General features: G+C 51.2%; 1 protein-coding gene across 1 annotated transcript; it reads right to left on the reverse strand.

Annotated features, from left to right (window-relative positions):
- Nucleotides 1–9,786: 9,786 nt before the first annotated feature.
- AVPR1B (arginine vasopressin receptor 1B) lies at nt 9,787–13,398 on the reverse strand. The gene is made up of 2 exons (XM_040985278.1): nt 12,459–13,398; nt 9,787–10,109 (listed from the first exon to the last, which is right to left on the reverse strand). The coding sequence occupies exons 1-2, from the start codon at nt 13,396–13,398 to the stop codon at nt 9,787–9,789; spliced, it is 1,263 nt and encodes a 420-aa protein (XP_040841212.1).
- Between the last annotated feature and the right edge of the window lie 8,362 nt (nt 13,399–21,760).

Below are 21,760 nucleotides of genomic sequence, written 5' to 3' on the forward strand. Positions count from 1 at the left end.
ACCTGCCAGCACATGTGAGATCTGGGTTTGAGATGGGCCTGGTAGGGGGAACTTGGGAAACATCCCTGGTGGGCTGTAGCTCTCATTGATGAGCATATGATACAGGACTGGGTGCTGGTCAGGCCAGGCAAGGTAGCTCTGCCCATCTGCAAAGGTGTGGGGTGGTTCTGGAGAGGGTGGACCAGGCAGGGTTGGGCCAACCTTAGCTCACTGGCATGTGCATGAGCCAGGTTGAAGTGTGGGTCATGCTGGGCTAGGCTATCATATCTACCAGTTTACATGAGCAGACTGGGCAGGGCTAGGCTGAAGCACTCACCAGCAAGAGTTTGGACTGAGGTCAGGCTGCAGCATCCAATGCCAAAGGTCAAGACAGGGGATGGGCTATGCCGAGCTGGTCATGACACGCACAAGATCTACATCTGGGAACAGACCTAGTTGGAGAGCTAAGGGGACACCCTGGCTGCATTGTGGTTCCCTCTGGTGAGTGCAAGAGCCAGTATTGGCGGGGGGTGGGGGGGGGAGGTTGCGATCTGAGTTGAACATGACTACACTGTCCCTCAGAATTAGTGTGGACTGGATCTGGGTGAGCTAATGAGAGCCAGGGAGGGTGTAAGATGGGCTGGGCTAGATCTCAGCTCCTGTTGAACCATTTGAGAGCTGTGTCTGGGTGTGGACCAAGTATGTATGCACTGTAGCACCCAACAGTAAGAATCAGATTGGGTGTGAGCCAGTTGAGCAATGCCACTGTTCTTGCCAGGACAGGATGTAGACTAAGTCAGTCTGGCCAAGGACCCAACGTTGTACACAAGATATGCCACTGGGAGGAGACCTGATAGAGGAGCTTGGGGAACACCTCTGTCAGGACACAGTCCCTGCAGGGTAGCAGCACAGAGACCAAAGCTGAGAGCAGCCCAGACCAAGCCAGGTTATGGAACCTGTCAACATGTCTGAGTCAGGTCTGGGAGCAGGCAGTCTGGGCCAGTTGTCTGGGCCAGTTCATGACACCCATTGGCAGATCTGAGAATCAGGATGGGCTGTAGAATGGGACTGGTCAGGCTGCAACTCCAGCCAGTTCACATTAGGGCCAGGACTGGGGCCTGGCTGGGCTGGGCTAGGCTGCAGCAACCACTAGCATGAGCCGAAACTGGGCGGAAGACTGGGCCAGACCATACTGCAGCACACACTGGCAAATACCAAAGTGAGGAGGGCCATGCCAGATAGTGTCACAGTACCCACTGGCACATGTGAGACCAGGGCAGGGAGGAGGGATGCAAGCCCAGTAGGGGGCTGCGGGGGTGCTCCCCTGCTGGGCCACTACTCCCACTGGCAAGTGTGAGAATTGGGATTGGGGCAGATCAGGCTGGACAGAACTACAACTGTTGGCATGTGAACTGGGTTAGGGATGAGCCATGCTGGGCTAAGCTAACTGTACCCACTTATTCATGCATAGGCCAGAATAAGAACAGGATGGTTGAGCTTTGCTGCAGCATCAGCTGACAAGTGCCAGGACTGGGAGCAAATGCTGTCAAGCTAGACTGCAGAACCACCTGGAGGGTGCAAGACCCAGGACTGGGAGTGGGTCCAGTATGGAAACTGTGGGCTCCTTTCTGATTGGTTGTAACTCCCACTGGTGAACATGAGAACCAGGGCTGGGGGTGGTAGACTGGATAGCGGGTTGGCTGGGTTGAGCTAGGCTTCAATGCCCACCAATGTGTATGAGAGCTAAATGGGATGTGAGACAGACTGGCCCAGTCTACTGCACATACTAGCAAGCACAGGAATCAGGGCTAGGGGTGGGCCTAGTAGGGGTTATTAGGGGTTACTTCAATTAGGCTGCAATTCCCACTAGTGTATGTGAAGGCTGAGTGTGTGATGGGCAGGGTTGTTCTAGGCCACAGTATCCTTTGGTTTATGTAAGAGAAGGGGCTGGATGCAGAATAGATCTAGCAATTGCAACTACCAGTGTGCATAGGCTGATGTGGGTGACAGACAGCTGGATCCCATACTGGCAATCACGCGCAAGAATCAGGTCTGAGATCACTTCAGATGAGGTTCCTTTGGGGATTCCCCCAACTAAAGCACTGGACTCAAAACTCCAACCACAGGGAGAATCCCAGGATCTGTAGTCTGACCATGGAGTGCATGTGTGAAAACTGAGCCTCCTCAGTGGCCAAGATGGAGCAATGGATGGCATGCCCAGATGCATATGGAGGATATAGCAGTCCATTGGAGCCTGCAGAGGACATCTGGTACCACAGCAGAGGAAGGAGGACAGAACAAATTGGTCAGCCCAACCAAGAGCTGACAGCAAATATCTGGGACACGGAGGTGAACTATGTCAGCCAATGGACCTCAGGAGGATTTCCTCATCCTTGGATTGGTGAGATCGACAGCGTTTCAGAACTATTGAAACCACTTGAGCAGAACTCTTGGAGCATGCTGCACATCAGGAACCCTGGGATGACATTGGGTGGCTGTTCCCCATCCCCAGGTACTGAGACAGTTGGAAGGCTGGGTACAGTTTCCTCCCTTATCTCCCTTCTTGCCCTGGATACAGAAGAAGAAAAAAACATTGGAAATAATGGTCTCACTCACTTTCCCCTAATCCTGATGCCTTTCCACCCTAATCAATTATGTAAATATCAAAAATAAAATTTAAAAAAGATGTATGTATTTATTTGAAAAGCAAAGTGACTGAGAGGGAGAGAAAAAAGAGAGCGAGACATATTCCATCTACTGGTTTGCTTCCCAAATGTTGACTGGGACTGAGTCAGGCTGAAGCCAGGACCCTGAAACTCCATCTTGAGTCCCCCAAGGGTGGCAGAGACCCAAGGACATGGGCCATCCTCTGCTGCTCTTCCAGGACATTAGCAGGACATAACCCACTGCTCAACAACACCAGCCCCTAGTTTTTCTTTGTGAGGCAACTGGGAACCAGATCCTGGAGTCCTCCTTAGGACTTGTTCCGAGCTGTATAGAGGAGAAGGGATCAGCCCAGGAGTTCGAGTGCTATGAATGGAAATCAATGAGTGTGTGCTGTCCTGGAAAAAGGACAGGCAAATATCGAGGTAAGAAAAATCCCACAACAGAAAGCAGACCCCCAGCTGGTCCCAACTGCAGGTGACTGTATGCTAGGGACAGCTTGAACACACTGACAGCTCAGCATGGTCATCCTCACAGCCTCCCTGGAGAGGCCGGGGAAACTGAGGCAGTCAGGGGTCAAATGACTTGGTTGCAGCTGTTGGAAGAAACTTCTCAGAGAGCTTGGGCATGGGGAGGGACTGTCCGACCAGGGCTCCGTCCACCGTGTCTTCCTCCTGAGCTCAGTGTCTCGGCTTAGGGCCATTATGCCCCATTCGACCCCTCAAGTAGCACTGGGCACATACCTGGTGTGATGCAGTACAGAAAGAAAATCAGATCCCATCACAGGCTTAATCATGGCTACAGCAAACCATGAGCCAGTCATGGAGCTCTTGTGGAAGCAACGTCCTGTTGGATGCCACAGCTCTAACTCTGACTCACAACAGGTAGGAGTCTAGAAAGAGAAGCAGGTACCACTCTGCAGTGTAGAATTGAGGCCAAAGAGATAAAGCAACCCACAGCTGGGCAGGCCAAACTCAGTGTGTCTAGCCACTAAGCACTCTTGACATTTTCCTTGTGTGGGTGCATTGTGGGTAGCTTGGATCTCTACTTCACTGTGTGGTCAAACTGAAATCCAACTTGGCTGAAGTTGATTGATCCCACTGAACTGTCCCCTGCAGCTGAGGCAGAGACGCGTTTGGCTGACTCACTAGAGTCCCCTCTCTCCATCCATCCCAACTACTCCCCTGCAGAAACTTCACTGCATATTCCATTGTGGGGTGACGGGAGGCGGGGGCAGAAATGGGTTGGGGCGTCAAGATTGCTCCTCCTGACAACTCAACAGTCCCTGCCTATAGCATCTCGTCTGCTTCTTCATCAGGCATTGATTTGTCAAGTTCAAAGCCAGACCTTGAAGTACAGATGGTGTTTGCTCCAGGACCACACACATAGACCACTGAAAAAATACTTGGTTGACAGACATGCTGCTTGTCTCAATGGGCCAATGACATGCTCAGGTACAATTTTGATGTCTAAATTTGATGCTGTGCTAATTAGAGGTACTCAGAGAACCTGCACTTGCTTCAATGTCTTAACTTTTTTTTTTTTTAAAAAATAAGATTTATTTATTTATTGGAAAGTCAGATATACAAAGAGGAGGAGAGACAGAGAGGAAGATTTTCCATCCGATGATTCACTCCCCAAGTGAGCACAACGGTTGATGCTATGCCGATCTGAAGCCAGGAGCCAGAAACTTCTTCCGAGTCTCCCACACGTGGGTGCAGGGTCCCAAAGCTTTGGGCCGTCCTCGACTGCTTTCCCAGGCCACACACAAGCAGGGAGCTGGATGGGAAGTGGAGCTGCCGGGATTAGAACTGGCACCCATATGGGATCCCAGGGCACGTTCAAGGCAAGGACTTCAGCCACTAGGCCACACCACCGAGCCCTCAATGTCTTAACTCTTAAAATGTCTTTGAGGAGCAGTGACAGATAGTGGAAGAGCTTCCATCTGCTGGTTCATTTCCCAACAGCCGAGTTGCGGGTCAGGAATGTAATCCAAGTCTCGCACCAGGGTGGCAGAACCCTGGTCATTTAAGTCATCTTCACTGGTGCCCCTGGGTCTGCACTGGCAGGAAGCTAATTTTCTGTCCATTACCAACAGAACAGAAAGAACATCTGGGAGTCTGAGATTGTGTCTCATAGCCACAAGGCTTTATTGAGCCCGTCTCATTAATTCTGCTTGCTTTGTAGAGGATTCTTTGGGGATTTCTAGGTGGAAAATGAGACATTTTGCAAATAAGAATCAATTTTATTTCCTTTTGCCCAAATGATATTTTCTTTTCTTTAATGCAGAAGCTAAGATTTCACACTGTCGTGCCAGCCTGCCTGGGTGCCACGCCGTGTAACCTGGTTTTGTGATGTTGAATGCGTTAGGTAACCTCTCTGTGTCTTTGTTTTGCTCCCTGACCATTAGAAATACTAACAGTACCTGTCTTCTAGGAGCTGATGAGAACTGGATGGGTTAATATAAGGGGAACTTCAACATGATCCATGGAAAAATGGAATTAAATGGAATTAAATGGAATTAAAAAGTAGTGGGGTGGGCCCAGCGGTGTGGCCTAGTGGCTAAAGTCCTCTCCTTGAATGTGCCGGGATCCCATGTGGGCACTGGTTCTAATCCTGGCTGCTCCACTTCCCATCCAGCTCCCTGCTTGTGGCCTGGGAAAGCAGTCGAGGATGGCCCAGGGCTTTGGGATCCTGAACCCTTTTGGGAGATCTGGAGGAAGTTCCTGGATCCTGGCTCCGGATCGGCACAGCACTGGCCGTTGCAGTCACTTGGGGAGTGAATCATCAGACGGAAGATCTTCCTCTCTGTCTCTCCTCCTCTCTGTACATCTGCCTTTCCAATAAAAAGATAAATAAATCTTTAATAGCTAATAAGGAAATGAAATGAGAAGAAATTTCATTGACAACAGCTAAACAAGTATGTACCCAACAGTGGAAGCCCTAGGGATACATGCTCCCAGCCAAGTTCAACCCCAAGGTCTCCCCTCCCAGTTCATCTCCCCCAGGACAATCAGAAGGATGACCCCAGCTCGGGGTTTGGGGCTGGACACCTTTGCCACTGAGTGTCCCTTCGCCTGTAAGCTCCTGTCGCTGCTCTCTCCACACAAAGCCTTGGTGACTGAGGACGGAGATTTTCCCAATTTGAGAGGCAGAATAGGGAATAAGCACAACACCACAAATAACAACACTGACCTTGAAACAAGACAGGAAATACTACTTGTCACTGACTTCTTTAAAAAGGAAAAACAGCAGGCTTCTTGCAACAGTTCACAGGGACCCTGGTAAGGCCAGCAGCAAGGTGGCTTCCTGCAGGTTTCTGGGACAAGTCTCGAGGAGGTGGGAAGAGACATAAATCAGAAGACATCTTAGTTATCTGGATCATGGTTGGGTCGAGGCCTCTGGGACCTACTTGTGGGGATGGGAAAGTGCTAGAAGCCTTCACAGAGCGTCGTGAAATCGAAGGGACTCAACGCAGGTCACCGAGCCTGCCAGTGTGGAGCCTCACGTGGGGCTATCGCAGGAAACACCCAGTAACAGGTGGTTAGTGAGGATGCTCATGGCCATGACCTCCCCTTCAGTGAGCACCTGTTAGTGAAATCACTGTGGCTGCCAGATTCTTTTCTCCAGACAACTCACTCCCAGGTGCACTGTCCCCCAGCCCCTACCAGGGAAGTAGCCCCCTCATCTGACAGCCGATACAACCACAACGCGATCTTCATCACGTTGGAGAACGCTGTGTGAGGGCTGCCCACCAGCCTCCTGGGCTCACTCTCTTGGGTGGCTCCAACCTCCAGGCAGTAATGGCCTCCAGCTGGGCCAACTCCCTCGCACAGAGGCCTGGCCTACTTTAGTCTTAGGGTCTGGGGACAAAGCAGGTAGGACAGGCCATCTTATATTCATTTAGAGAGGCAATTTTGTAATTATTCATTGGCATGCCATCAGGGCAGCCTGCTAGTATGTGGTGTTTCCTAATTGTTCTCTACCCAAGGAACAGAGAGGGCTGAGTTCATGGGTAGGTGATGGGATCCTTTCCCATTCCCCCAAATGCCCAAGCAGACCTCCGGGGCGAGACAGGTGTGTTGGCTGCTGTGGGCAGAACCCATTGCTCAGACCCATGCTTCAGCCGCTCAACCAGAACTGCAGCTCCCCTGGCTAGCGGACAGCCCTCACCCTGCAGCAGGAACTCTTGTGCTGTGTACCTGCCGGCTAACTCCACGGCTTGGAAGGAAAGAAGCCCACAGCAGGTGTGTCAAGGGATTAAGACCAAACGAGAACTTCAGAGGAAGCACCATATGACATTCCAGTGCAAAACTTGGGTGCTTTTCCTAGCCGCCCCTAGAGGTCGCTTCCGCCCAGACCTCCCCAAGGAGAGGCGAGGCGTGGATCCTAGATTTTAGCAGTAAGAGGCAGAAAAGAAAACCTCACTCTGACTCGTAGGCCGGAACCCCCGCAGCCCAGCCCAGGCACTTTCGATTCCATACTGCCACCTTGTGGAATCATAGCTAACTGCCGAACACTGCCTTCCCCACAGAAACTAGGTGCCGGTCTCCCTTACCACCTCTCTCAAGAATATGACATTTTAACTTTACTTTGACTTCCCATGAGAATTGCCCTTAGGAAAAGAAGATGCTCAGAAATGTCCTGGATGTCAATAAGCTTTATTGGCTAAGTTTAACCATGTCCCTGGATTCCTGACCCAGAACAGCCGTAGTCTGGACTCATTGACATCCCCTGAGATATGAAAGATGCAAATACACATAAAACGCAGACATGGTCATTTGAGAAACTGCTGGTTGATAGCATTCCAAAGAAGCCCTCAGCCAAGCAATGATGTCCTGTTGCCTCCTCGGCCCTGCTGGCCCTCACCTCCTGCTCCTACGTGAGCTTTAAGGAACTCTGGTGCACAGTCTACAGTGCAGCCTTCCCTGGCAGTCAGCTACCTGCAATGAGGCAAAAAGATGGCAGAGAGCAATGAGAGCTGGTCCCTGTGACCTTGCCCAAGCCTCCTCCTCTGCCCAGGCTGCCATGAGCGCCCCCGAGGCCTTGCAAAAGCTGTCATCATAGATCTAGACAAAAGCCGGATCTTCCTCCAGGAGCTCCCGGGACCAGAATCCTGAGTTCCTCAGCCTCTCCCAGCGTGGTCCCAATAGCTCCCACTGCCTCTCCGGCTTTCCAGAAAAGAGCTCATGCAGCCTTTGTAAGGAAGGAGCAGCGAGGATCCGCAGACAGCCGTCTTGCAGTGCAAGGCAGGAAAGACGAGAGAGCCCACACCAGCCAGTATGCAATGGATGGGGAAGGGGCTTCTGCCATGCCAGGTCCCAGGACCCTTTCTTTCCATGCTCTGTAGCCTCTCCTGGGCCCAGGGCAACCTACAGCCATCCTCATCTTCTCTGTAGAACATTCTAGAGTCAGCTGTCTTGTAACTCCTTGCCAACAGAATGAGCATTGCTGCTTCTGTTGGATAACTGAGGGGTATGTGGGTCACAGTGGGAAGATAACTTGTTCAAGTGAGTACAAGAAGAGAAGAGGTGAGGGCAAGACTCAGTGCCAAGTCTTTGGGGGTATACACAACAGTATTTTTCTCTCCTTCCAAGCCTCATGCCAACCAAAGGTTTTCTTAGTGCCATGGTATGAAGGCGGGGCCCAGGGCTGGGTAGAAGCTTCCAGAAGCAGGGGAAGGAATGCCTTCCATAGCTCTGGCTGGCAAGGAAGGCTCCTTCACCCAGCTTCACCGTGACGGATGGATGGGGCAACAGTGGATTGGATGCCAGGGGTTAACTCAGATAGCAGAAGCCGGCAAAGAGGCGGCCTTTGGCTTTTCCATCTGCCTTGACTTTTAGGCCCAAAGCATGGAGCAGGGAGCCATCTTGCTCCCTAGAGCAGAACCAGAGGAGTGATTCTTTATGGCATACATGGGTTTACAGCTACATTGACCTCTGCAACCCCACCTGGCTCTGGCAGCCAAAATCAGTCAGTCTTGCACTGATGTTGGTCCCTGGGGATGGCTGGGCCGGGACGAGGCACTCCTAACATTTCAGCGGATGTGCTTTCTACCGCCAAGGCTGACTCTTGGACTAGACTCAAAACTGGGCTGAGGAAACCTCCCCGTGGCTGTTGTCCACCGAGACCAGGAGGAGCCAGTAGAGCCCAGGTCTTCCTGCCCTGCTGTCTCTGCTACCCCTAGACAGGGACCCAGCCTCAAACAGCTGAAGCTAGAGGCGACAGCTGGCCAGTCCCCCGAACTAGGCCCAATGTCACAGCTGTGGGAAACCAGCGATTGTCCCAGAGCCCATCAGCTGGAACACCCTGGGTGTTTCTCCATTCTGTCACAATTTCCAGGCTTACAAAATTGTGGGAGGATGGAGCTGGGCAAGTCCCCAGAGGTCATCACACCTGACCCACAGGTACAGAGACTGACGCCCAGAGAGGAGAGGCGACACGCTGAAGGCATTGCTGAGCATCCCCCCACCTGGCCTGCACCTGTCCAGTTCTGAGCACAGCAGCTGGGGTCCCAGGAGCGTTCATGCCACGACCGTATTACTTGCTGTCCGAGGTCTCCTCCATGCAGCCGCAGAGATGAAAGCAGCCTGAACTCATTGTCGGGGAGAGGGGGCAGGCAACCAGTCTGGAGCCTAACTCTTTATTTCTTCCCCTCTCTCTGCCTTTCTTCCCACCCTCACTCCCCCAGACCACACCACTCTGCCCTGTCCTACATACACACTAAGGAGTGGCATGGGAGAAGAGGAGCTGGCCTTCATCCTCAATGCAGCTGAGTCTTTCTTCGGGGCAGACAGGTGCCCTAGCAGGTACAGCTCACACTTCCACTCACCTAGCTTCATAGGACCATCCTCCCCCTCCAGAAGCGCTGCCCCCCCGGATTCAGAGGGTCCTCATCCAGCTTTTCGCCTCTCCCCTCTCCTCTCTCCTGTGATGCACTGTGAAGGCAGCAGGACCAGGGGTGCAGGCGGCATGAGTGGCTCTGACTCCCGTGTCTGTGACTGGGAGCTAACTAGGGCGGCCCTCCCACTAGGGGGAGCTGTGGCTCCAAGGGTAGGGGTGACCATCCTGGCCTCAACCTGAGCCCTCATCTATAAGTCCGAGGACCCGAGGCAAGCCTGTGTGGATTCTAGGGAGTCCTATCTAGAAGATGCTCGTCTCAGTGGCAGCTTCCCCATCCAGCTGCTCCGAGTCCTTGGGTGACTCTCCAGGCCTGGGGCTCCTGACCAGGCTGAAGCTGAGGACAGGTGTGTGGCTGGCGTGGGTCAGCAGCGTGGTGCGGCGGCTAGAGAGGCTGCTGGGAGACAGCTGCCGGCGCAGCTGGGGCCGTGGGGGTCTGCAACAGGCAAGGCGCTGCAGGGTGCGCGGCAGCAGGTGCCTGTTGAAGCCCATGTAGATCCAGGGGTTGCAGCAGCTGCTGAGGTTGCCCAGGAGCATGGAGATGGTGAAGGCCACATTGGTGGAATCTGCTGAGAGAGAGGCAAGCAGGAGCAGCCTAAGCATGACGGGCTGCAGGTATCCCGGTAGGGCACCCAGGCCCCTCAATTCCCAAAAGTTGAGAAACCAAGCTAGAGAGAGGAGACACAGTGCCCAAATGAATCCATACAGCCCCTGCCGTGTCCTGGGGGCAACTCGGCTGACACTTAGGGGCAACAATAAAAAGGCAAAGTGACAGGCAGGTTCCCACTGAAGATCAGGACTGGGAGGCCAGCATGCCAGAGAGGAGTATCAGATGTGCTGATAACAACGTTTAAAGGACCAAAAATCTTGAGCCAGTGGGCTCTCATTTGCCTACAAGGGTACCCAGTCTGGAGGGTAGCAATTCGTTCCAGAAATTCTGTCTTAAAAGGCACTTGGCAAGTGGTAAGTCACGGTATACAGTGAGGGACAGGCCCAGGATGGTGGCAGACACTGCCAACAAGGGGGAGGGCTGCACCAGCTACGAGCAGGCTCCCTGTCTGCTCAGATTCCACTGTGAAGGGACAAATAGCTGGACCAGCCCTGGTGCCACTGGCGAAGCCTGGCCCACAGAGGTCTTGACTCAAGTCCGTGCATGCCAACCATGTCATTTGGGCCAGCTGCTTTACCTCTCCACGCCATTCAGATAACAGAGCAGGCCTCACCCCTAACAGCCTAACAGAGACAGATGGCAGGGTTGTCTGTCTCTCTCTGATAGGAGTATCTGTGGCCCTAGGAAACCCTCTTTCCTTCCTTCTAGGCTATTTCGTGCTTGGCCAGAGCAGGGAAGGGGACCCACAATTTGTGAGAAGGAAATGCTGTTGCTTAAAGGAGAGTTTGTTCTAATGTCAAAAGGAAAGTTAAGAAGGGATGTGATGGGGGCCCAGTGCTGATAGTGTAGTGGTTAAAGTCCCCTGTCTTGCATGTGCCAGAATCCCATATGGTCACCGGTTCCAATCCAGACAGCCCTGCTTCCCATCCAGCTCCCTGTTTGTGGACTGGGAAATCAGTTGAAGATGGGCCCAAATCTTTGGGACCCTGCACCCACATGGGAGATCCAAAAGAGCTCCTCGCTCCTGGCTTCGGATCGGCTCAGCTCCAGCCATTGTGGTCACTTGGGGTGTGAACCACCGGATGGAAGATCTTCCTCTCTGTCTCTCCTCCTCTCAGTATATCTGACTTTCCAATACAAATAAGCAAATCTTAAAAAAAAAAAAAAAAAAAAAAAAAAAGAAGGGATGTGATGGAGCTCTGTGTGGCATTGTTTTTGCATGTCTCTCTCCTGGTATCAAATTCACAGACAGCCTTTCCCTAGTTCAGCTCTCAGGGAAGCAAGGCGTCTGGCTTGAGCTTGTCCTAGGGTGAACAAAACGAGATGGGAAAAGCACAATACTGAGGAAGGGGATTTATAAATCCTTCAGGGTTGCTGGAAATATGGTGCCCAGAGCCCCTGGGCACAGGGACTCCCTAGGGCAGCTGCGTGTTGTACCCATCACTCAGCCTGCAATGCACCCACCAGGACACACAGTGCAGAGCAGTCACCCAGACAGGAGGCCAGCACGTGTCCCTGAGGGAGAGGGAGTGGGTGTTTCTGAACTCCGTTCTCCAGTGCTCAGGCTGCCCAGACAAGCCCTGCTTTCCTGAGGCTGAGCTCATCCTCACGGTCAGGCCACCAGGCAGCATCTGAAGTGCTGGTGACTGCCGCCTAGCACGCCGCAAACAAGGGTCTCCAGTATGTCTGCCTGGAGGAGCCAACTTCATTTCCAGTGCAGGAAGAAAGCGCGTTCCTCCTTTTACAGACCCTTGAATCACGCTCAAGGCGTGGAGGAGAAAGACAAGGAGACAGGAAGCCTGGGCTCTGTGCTTCACCTTGTCATTCCCCAGCTGTGTGACCCTGGGGATGTCCTGGCCTCTCTCCAAGCCTCTGTTCATCCTGGGGTTTGAACTTGAGACCTGAGGGGTTGTCAGTGGCTGTCGAGGAGCCCAAGCCCTCCCCAGCCCAGGGAGAGGAAAGGGTGCTGGGAGAATTCGGGGTCACAAATCACCAATTACCAATCCGGACCAGCCCATTTTGGAAATCCCTTTCTGCTCCATCAGTCCACCATTCTAAACCCCCTCCAGCTGGCTGATCAAATCTGCCTATGGCCTTTCCACTTCAGTACCTCGTGGGATTTCTAATCTGGTATATTACCAACAGTGAAAATCAGGAAATGCCCCCACAAAAGTCAGCTTCGATCATCTGAGTGGGAGTTGGAGCTTGCCCTTCTAACATGCTTCCAAATCACTTCACTCACTCCCTGCCACCTGCCTCGCCTCCGTCTTAACCCTCCCAGCCTCCTCTACCCCCACACACTTGCCTTCGTCAGGGGCGTTTTCATCCCACACAGACCACATCTGGACGCTGAAGAAGGGCGCCCAGCAAGCGATGTAGGCCAGCACAATGACAGAGGTCATCTTCACCGTCCTCATCTTGGCCCGCGAGATGGTACTGACACTGCTCACGCGGGAGGGCAGCCCCAAGGCAGCTGCAGGGGGAGCAGAGGGTGGGGTCCCATCCCAGGCCCTCCAGTCCCTGCCTTCCGCCCTGTAGGCCTGTGTCTTGACTTTTAGGTTCTTACAGATCTCATGGCAGATGAGGCCGTAGCACACTGTGAGCATGACCACAGGCAGGATGAAGATGGCCAGGGTAGTCCAGGTGATGTAGGCCCTCAGGCCCCAGGGGAAGTGGAAGTCCGCCCAGCAGTCCAGCACCCCGGAGCCCTGGATCACCTCTCGTAATGAAAAAATGAAGACTTGCGGGAGACTGAGGACAGCGGCGAGCAACCAGGGAACAGCGATGAGTGGGTGAGTGGACTGGCTGGGCTGCCGGAAGCTGTGTAGGGGGTGACAGACAGCCAGGTAGCGGTCCAGCGTCATGGCCAGCAGCATGTAGGTGGAGGCGAACATGCTGAGCACCTGCAGGTACTTGACGGTCCGGCAGAGGAAGTCGGGGCCCTGGAAACGGTAGGTGATGTCCCAGAGCAGCTGGGGCAGCACCTGGAAGAGTGCCACACCCAGGTCAGTCAGGGCCAAGTGCAGCACAAACAGGTGCATGCGTGAGCGCTTGCAGCCAGGCCGGCCCAGGATCAGCAGCACGGCCAGGTTGCCCCCAGTGGCCAGCACCAGGACAGTGGCCAAGACTCCAATCTCCACTTTGGCCAACTCTTCATCCCGGCCCAGCCAAGGTGTGGTGGCATTGGGGGCAGAGAGGGTACTTCCTGGGGTGGGACTTATATCCCAATGAGGCCCTGAAACCATGGTGAGGGTTTACCAGGAGGGAAAAGGATGGATGGAGGGTGTGGACGCAGGTGGGGAGTTCCAATGGGTAAAATAGATAACAAGGGGAAGGTCAAAGGTGGAGCAAAGGTACAGAGAGAATGACAAATGACTGGAAACAGCCTCGGAGGACACGGTAGAGGAAGGATAATGCGACAAGGATGGAGGGACCCCCTGGAAAGAGCAGGTTGTGGGGGAGGGTGGTCAGGAAGAGGCGGTCAGGATGGAAAGGAGGGAGGAGGCAGTGTTGAAAAGGGTTGGGAACCTGTCCCCAAATTCACTTTCTCCAAGCTTCCCTGGAGACAGAGGATTCCCGTAACCCAGCGTGAAAGCCGTCCGGAGCCGTCGGTGTCCCCCCACCCCCACCCTGCCCCCTAGACCTGGAAGCCCCAGCGAAACCCCTCAAGCGCTCTGACCCGCCAGGGAGCCCCGGCGGCGATGGTGGCTGGAGAGCGGCTCCAGCCCAGCGCTTTTTATTCGCGTCCGGGGAGCCCAGCTCGCCGGTTGGTTCCCCGCAGAGGAGGGCGGGCAGGAGTGCGAGTCGCCAGTACTCACCTAGCAGCAGGACCGAGAGGCTGGCTCGGGAGGCGGGAGGTATGGTGCGGGTGATGGACTAAGGACTTCAAGAGCCAGAAGCTACCGACGCGAGCGTTCAGGGGAGCAGCCGGCAGCCAGACGAACTCCTGTAGGCTGCTCATGCACAAGTCCCCAGATAGAGGCACACGCGCAGGGCCAATGCGACAACCGGTCGCTATGCCACCTGCGCCGGGACGCTGCAGCTGTCAGTTTTGGGCGCGCCCTCTTCCCCCTGCACCCCGTTAGCCCTCCAAGCAGTGTAGACACTGGGACTGGGGGGGTTGAGGGGTGAAAGAGGGAAGAGACCTGAATCCTTGCAGGCATAAAGGGAAGAGAAAGGGGAGACCTTTATGGAGAAGGGAGTGGTAAAGAAAGGATTGGAGTGGGGGCTGGGTGGAAGGCGCTGAACACGGTTTGCTTGAGGGGAAGGGGCCTAGGGGACCATAGAAAAAGCCATGTATCTGGGTCCAGCCCCATTTCTTCTGATCTCCTAGCCTGAGATCGTAACCACGGGTCACCACAGTAACCCAGGATTGTGTGACTTGCTCTAGAAGGTTACAAGGAGAGACGTGGGTCAGAATCTCTCCCAAATGAGTAGAAGTGAGTAGAAGTACTGTCAGGTCGTGCCATGCATACATTTTCTACTAGATAGCTCCAGATCCTAAATTTTGATTTTCAAATTAGCTGTCCCACCAGCTGCAGCTTAATTTCCCAACATCCTCACAATCAGGCTTCTCAAGTTTTACCCACCTGCTAAGTCAGAGTTAGCTCTCATTATTTTTCTAATTACTAATTGCTAGTTACTAATTACTTGGAATGTCTTTTCACATATCTACTTAGTGTTTGGACTTTCTCTTCTGAGGAAGTTGCTTGCGTGTTCTGCATAATTTATTTATTTATTTATTTGAAAGGCAGGGTTACAGAAGAGAGAGAGAGAGAGAGAGAGAGAGAGAGAGAGAGAGAGAGAGAGAGAGAGCATCAGCTGATTCACTCAGATGGCCACAATAGCCAGGGCTGGGCCAGGCTAAAATAAAGAGCCAGGAGCTTTTCTTCTTGGTCTCCCACGTGGGCAGCAGGGTCCCAAGGAATTGGACCATCTTCTACTGCCTTTCCTAGGCCATTAGATGGGAGCTGGATCAGAAGTGGAGCAGCTAGGATATGAATTGTCACCCATATGGATACTGGTGTCACAGACAGTAGCTTAGGCCGCTATGCCACAATGCCAGCCTCCATGGTAATTTTTTAAAAGATTTTTTAAAAAGAACTTATTTGAAAGGCAGAGTCTTTCCTAGGCCTCACAAAATCGTTATGAAAATAGTGACCTGTGCATCCCCACCTGAGAATGAAAATAGAACAATCAAGATTTTGCAAAGTCTCTGTGCCAAAATAGATATTACGAGAGACAGACAGACAGACATGAGGCAGGCCTTGTGGTGCAGTGGGCGGAGCTGCCACTTGGGAGTATGCATCCCACGTGGGAGTGAGCCAGCTCCTCTCTCCCTGTACCTGTCGCCTGCTGTGTGCTGGCCTTTCTGCCTTCCTGGATAAGTTCTGTTTCATCGGCCCATAAATGTACAGATGGAGGAAGCGATCTGGGGAAGATGGACCATTACAGGGACTAATGTATCTTTTATAGCTGGGAGCAGCCCTTGGTGTCGCCACTGTCTTGTGTTAAATTGGTCTAATCCTGAGACTGATGGAAAGCAAACAGGTGAGATAAAGGGCAGCAGGGTCAGCCTAACCTGGGTGAACCCCAGGAGCTTTTCAGGGAGTCTCTGCTTCGTTCTTGTCACCCTAAGATAGCTTGTACAGACATGCAGCACTGCAGTTGCAGCACCTGGTCTTTGGCGAGAGGGTGAATGAAGGATCCGCAGGGACCACCAAGTCTCATGTTCTGGGTTTCTAGAAGCAAATCCACTCTGGAGGCCAAACAGGCTCAATGAGAGTTTCAACATCGTGCACCTGCCCCCAGGTGCACTTTCCCTTCTTCTTCATATGCACTCTGCAACCAGGGACAGTGACTTCCTACCCTGGCTGTGCCCTCAGATCTCCCAGACAAACTGCAAATTGCCTCCTGTCACCGGCACAGACTCTAGAGCATGCCCTCAAGGCTAAAGTTCCAGCATTGAAGCCTACAAAGCCGGCTCCCTGGGTGAGGCTTCATAGCGGGTCAGGGAATTTTGCTGACTGCCTCTTGGGTGAACACAGTTGAGTAAGCGCATTCCCCTGGGTATGTGTTTTAAACTACGTGGTATGAATTTTTAAATTGACCAGAGAATAGTGTAAGAAGTGTGCTGGGTGTGGAAGACAGGAAGGTGTGAAGAGTATTGTTCCATTGCAGGCAGGGCCACAAGGAACTTTCCGCTGTTTGGCAGGGCCCGGTGGACCACCTGAATGCAGCTCTGCCTCCCTTTGCATGGACACCGGACCACCCCACTGAGATTTCTGTAATCTATTTAGGCATTGTCTGCCTCTGTGGAGTTAATGTTTACTACCGATGTGAGCTTGGAAGTTGATGTTGCTGATACTGTTTTAGCCAAAGGGCTTAGGGTTTTCCCTCCCTCATTGACCATATGCTAATCAAGGGTGTTCTGTCCCCAGGTGTAAGTGGGAATCTATTCTTTCCCTCTTTCTTTGATCTTTATGTCCCTCCTTCTGTGAAGTCTTTCCTTCCTTGATTAACTCAAGACTAAGCTGTAGAATGAGGATTGTGGTAGGAATGTGTTACTGATTGATATGCACCATCTATTGAGGACTTTTTCCTAACCACAGCACCAGGATGAATAACATCCTAGCTTAAGGTGAAACAAATGGCAGAGTTATCTTTAGAAATATCCACTTGACCATGATGTAAAAAGTCTGAGCCAGAGTTTGACTGATTCTGTATAAATAAAGCGGACAGCTTTCCCACATTGTCCATTATGATGATGAAATCCTAGTGGTCTGTCTTTCTTTCCTCTTTGCGCCTCATCCACGCACCCTTTGCGAGTTCTGAACTCAGCTGGAGCTCGACTCTAGCAGAAGTGAGTCATGGCATATGCCTTGCTTTTGCACTGAGGTTTTCTGGAGAGAGGCTTGAGTTTGTTGTTTGCGGTGGCATTGGGAGAAGATATCCCACTGAACTGCATGGCTGTAAGGGATGCAGGGGAGGGTGTTGAGTGCTCAGGTATCCTCCTTGCCAGCAGAGCAGGTGGCCCTGATGGCAGGGCCAGGACAGACCTCAGGTCTGAGAGAGGAGGCCGAGGTGCCAGCAGACAGCCTTGCTGGTGCTGGCACGGGAGTCGAAGGGGTGCGTGGCTCTCTGACCCACCCTCAGTAAAGGAACAACCATGGGATGTTCACACAGCACTGCCCTGAACTCCCTGGAGGCCAGCGTGGACACCTTCTCCAGAAGCTGTCATCAGTTCATAAGACAATCCCAAATTCTCCCCCACAAGCCTGGAAAATAAATTATGTGTGATTTTCCCTTTCTTTCTTTCCTCATTACAGTGAGGAAATTGAGATGAATCAGAGAAATCATGTGACTTGCTCAACACAGCTAATAGATGAACCAGGATTCCAAGTCTTTTCCAAGGATCATTCCAGAACTCAATATTTATTTATTTATTTATTTATCTATCTATCTATCATCATTCAATAGGCCCTGGGATTTCCCCTACCCCTCCCCAAATCCCTCCACACACACACACAGACACTGAGTTCTCCCACACCATTAGAACAGTATAGTTCCTCATAAACAGTCATGTGTCCATCATTGCAGGCATGGACAACGGCAGAGTCCAATATCCCATTGTCAAGACACATCCAAGAGAAAAAAAAAAGTTTCACTGGGAGTCCACCCTCAATCTGAAAGTAGAGATACACGCTGTACTGTATCCTCACATATGGACACGTGAGTCTCCACTGCACAGTTACTACAAATACCCCCAAGCAAAAAGTCACAACAAAACCAACAACAGGAAGAAAAACAGAAATTTACAATGCCATGAAGTTTAAAAACATGCTACTGAATGACTAATGTGTCACTGAAAAATTGAAAAAGAAAATCAAGAACCTTCTTGAAGAAAATGATGCTACTGCATGACCTATGAGTCATTGAAGAATTTAAAGAGGAAAAAAGTGTTTTGAAGGAATGAAACTGAAAACAATAACATCAAAATCCATGAGTTATAGTTTCCGCTGATCTTGGCTGGTGAAATGTAGATAACAAATAGGTTTTGTGTTTTTAATCCAGTCTACTAATCTATGACATTTGATTGATGAGGTTAAGTACATTCAGGGTTAATATAAATAGGTGATAATTTGGTCCTGTCATTTAGCAATAGGTTGTTCATTGATTTAATCTTCAGTTGTTATTTTGATGGAATGTTCTTCACGTTTGCCTTTGGTCTTGGTGGGTGCTATTCCTCTTTGTCAAAAGAACATCGCTAAGTATCATTTTTAAGGCAGGTTTGGAAGGGGCAAATTCTTTTTTCTTTACTGTGGAAGAATTTTATTTCATTTTCAAAGACAAAGGAAAGCTTTGCTAGGTACGTTATCCTGGGCCAACATTTTTGCTTTTAGAATCTGGAATATGTTGCTCCATTCTCTTCTGGCCTGTAGAGTTTCCTGTGAGTTTAATTGGCATTCCTTTGTACGTCAGTTGATTTTTTTCATGTGCACATATGGGGATCTTTTCCTTACGTTCTATTGAAGAGAGCTTGAGCACCATGTGTCGTGGTGAAGATCGCTTTTGGTCAACACTGTTGGGAGTTTTATGCCCCTCATGGATGTTGTTTCCCAATCTTTCTCCAGATTAGGGACAGTTTTATTATTTTATTAAACACACTTTTAAACCCAGCTTCTCTTTCTGCGCCTTCTGGAACTCTCATAACTCATATTTGGGCTTTTAATAGTGTCTCTTAATTCCTGAGTACTTTTTTTTCTAGCTTGAGCCAGCTCTGCTTCCAGCGTTTTAACCGTTTCCTCATATTTATTGTGCTTTTGTCTCTTCTTTTGCTCTTGGTCATTGTACTTCTGGTTATCAGATTCTTCTCCTTGGGGAAGGTTTCTAAGCTGTGTCACCCACAGGTCTGCAATTTGATTTTACTTATTGCAGTTAGCATATGGCTCTTTGTTTGCCGTCACTTGTACAACTCCCTCCACAGAGTTTCAAATCTGAGCTCTTATGTTAGACTTCCACCACAGTCTCTGTAACTCTAGCTCCTGGCTCAGCACTTTACCTCCTGTGATCCCATGCTGAGGCTGCACATTGTCTATACTGCGTTTCTCCCACTTCCAGTTCGCACATTTCCCAAAATTAGGAAGACACCAGGTGTCTTAAATAGCAAAGTTGTTGGCAATGCTGATCTTGCCAGACCCTGTTGGCCATTATGTCTGAGGGCCACATGTACCTATTTTGAGTCGTAAGATGCCAAAGTCAGTATTATTTTCCTGTGGGACCAATGCAATGCAACTAAGCTCAGCGAATTTGCTCCCAGCTCAGGGCATGCGCAGCTCACTGTTGTGCCTGCAGTCTCAAGGCTTTTGTCACACTGTACAAAATGGCACTTGATATGCCACTGCAGGTGTTCTGGATCTGCTGGCCCTTAGGTCTGAGGGCTACTGGGACCTATTTTGGGTGGAACCTGTAGGATGCCACATTGTTGCAATTCACTGAGCCCAAAATGAGTTCTCTCCCAGCTTAGTGCATGCACAGCCCTGTTCCATAGCCTTCGCTTCCCTGCATAAAATGGTGCCTGATTCAACTCTACTGTGGGTTTGGGCCATGAAATCTACCCTGTTCCTGCACTGCCTGATTGGGATCTGCTGCTCTGTCTCTGCTCCTGGTCAAATCAAACAAACCAGCAGAATGGGCAGTTCTTTATCTGAGTTCACCTCCTGAGTTCCCAGAGAATCCCCATTCCCACCTGGTTGCTGGTCGAGTTCCGACTGCTAGTGCAATTTAGATTGCCTCTCTCTGAATGCTGCTGGGATGTTTGGTCACCGCAATGCCACCTCGTTATTTCCACTGCTTTCCTGTGTCCATCAGTCTCCAGGTGCCCCTCTGCCATTGGTCTGTCCTTCCTATTTACTAGAATGTGCCCTCTCTGCTTCACCCTAATGTTTCTCCATCTGTTTAAATGTGTTCTCACCCTATTTTGCCCACTTTGTTTCCCCTCCAGAACTCAATCTTTGATCTGATATGCTATTCCTGGTATTTGGAAGCAGCATAAACAGGAAGCAGCATCTCTACTATCTACTTGAGAAAAACATGAATACTAATAATAACTCCAATTACATGACCATTTCCGATTTTTAAAAATTATTTTGATATGATGTTATCTCGTGTAAGTCTCATAACAGTACTTCCAAGTGGGTGTTTGCATAGCAGATTGAAGAAGTTCAGAAAAGCTGATTCCCAGGCAAAGATCATATAAGAAATAAAAATACAAACCCAGACATTTTTGGTATCCTTGCAAGGAGTGTCCAGGGCTTTGAGAGTAAAACCTGTGAAAGGGCAGAATTGGGCCCATCCAGCTTGAGACACGGCAGAATCCTCCAGAACAACCTTGGCCCTGGCTTCTCAAAGTGGAACCTGGGAGCTCCCCTTGGTGCTGTTGGAGGGAGTGGGGGGTGGGGTGGGGAGGGAAGGCTAGTGAGTGGGGCTCTAGGGGAAGTGTCTGCCTGAGGCAGACTCTGGCATCTCTAGGGAACTGCTATGGATAAAGAGAGAACCTAATGGACCACAGCAAGACAGGAGGAATGCAAGGCAGCAAGGATGAGCTGATGAAATCTTGAGCAGCAAACCGCAGACTGCCTTGGGAAAGCAAAGGCGAGGGAGAGAGGAGGAAGAGGGAGGGCCACTGAGGCCTGTGGCTGGTGGCTGGGGCTGAGTCAGCAGAAATGGCAGGTGGGCTTTGCAAGAACAAGGAGTCTCCTTGTAGCTGCGTGCTCGCCTGGTGCTGTGATGCATCACCCATCTACTCTCCTTCACATGCACGTGGCTGCCTGAAGTGTTTGAGAGGAGGAAGGGGAAGTCCAGTGGGGGAAAGGCAGAGAAGAAGGCAGAATGAGTGAAGGCAGAATTGAATATTTGGCAGAGTGGGATATCGGAGCCCCTGGGATCCTACTGACCCTATGGAGAGGCAAGGTGACAGTGTGGGCAGATCCTGTTCAGACCCTGTGGAACAGCTGACCCAGAGAGCAGTGAGACCAGGCCTAGTGCTCAGTGCGGCTCCTTGCCTCTACTCCCAGCAAATGGCCTCACACAGCCCCAATGGTTCTCTGTTGATGAGAGAGTTCGTTCATGAACTCTCATACCACTGACCTTCTGCTTTGGTCAAGCTCATCTCCCAGGGCCCTCACAGTCACAGTGCTGTGTCCTTGGCTTTGCTGTCCTCCCCTGAAAATGCTGTTTGCCTGTTCTTGAGTTATCCAAATTCCAGCACCTTCTGGAGTCCTCACTCTATAACCCTGGAGAGTGGGGAAATACATCTCCTTCAGCCTCAATGAACAGGTGAACTTGATCATAAGAACCTAGTAACATTTAGATTTCCATACCTCCCTCTCACAGAGTTGCAAATGTGCCATTTGGGGCTGGCACGTTGGCTCATTTGGCTCATCCTCAACTTCCAAGTTCAGGGATCCCATATGAAAACCATTTCATGTCCCAGCTTCTCCACTTCCCATGCAGCTCCATGATTGTGGCCTGGGAATACAGCTGAGGATGGCCCAAAGCCTTGGGACCCTGTACCCACATGGGAGACCCAAAAGAAGTCCTTGGCTC

The sequence above is a fragment of the Ochotona curzoniae genome, unplaced genomic scaffold, assembly GCF_017591425.1.
Source record: "Ochotona curzoniae isolate NIBS_2020 unplaced genomic scaffold, NIBS_Ocur_1.0 contig_430, whole genome shotgun sequence".
In the NCBI taxonomy this organism is placed as follows: Eukaryota; Metazoa; Chordata; class Mammalia; order Lagomorpha; family Ochotonidae; genus Ochotona; species Ochotona curzoniae.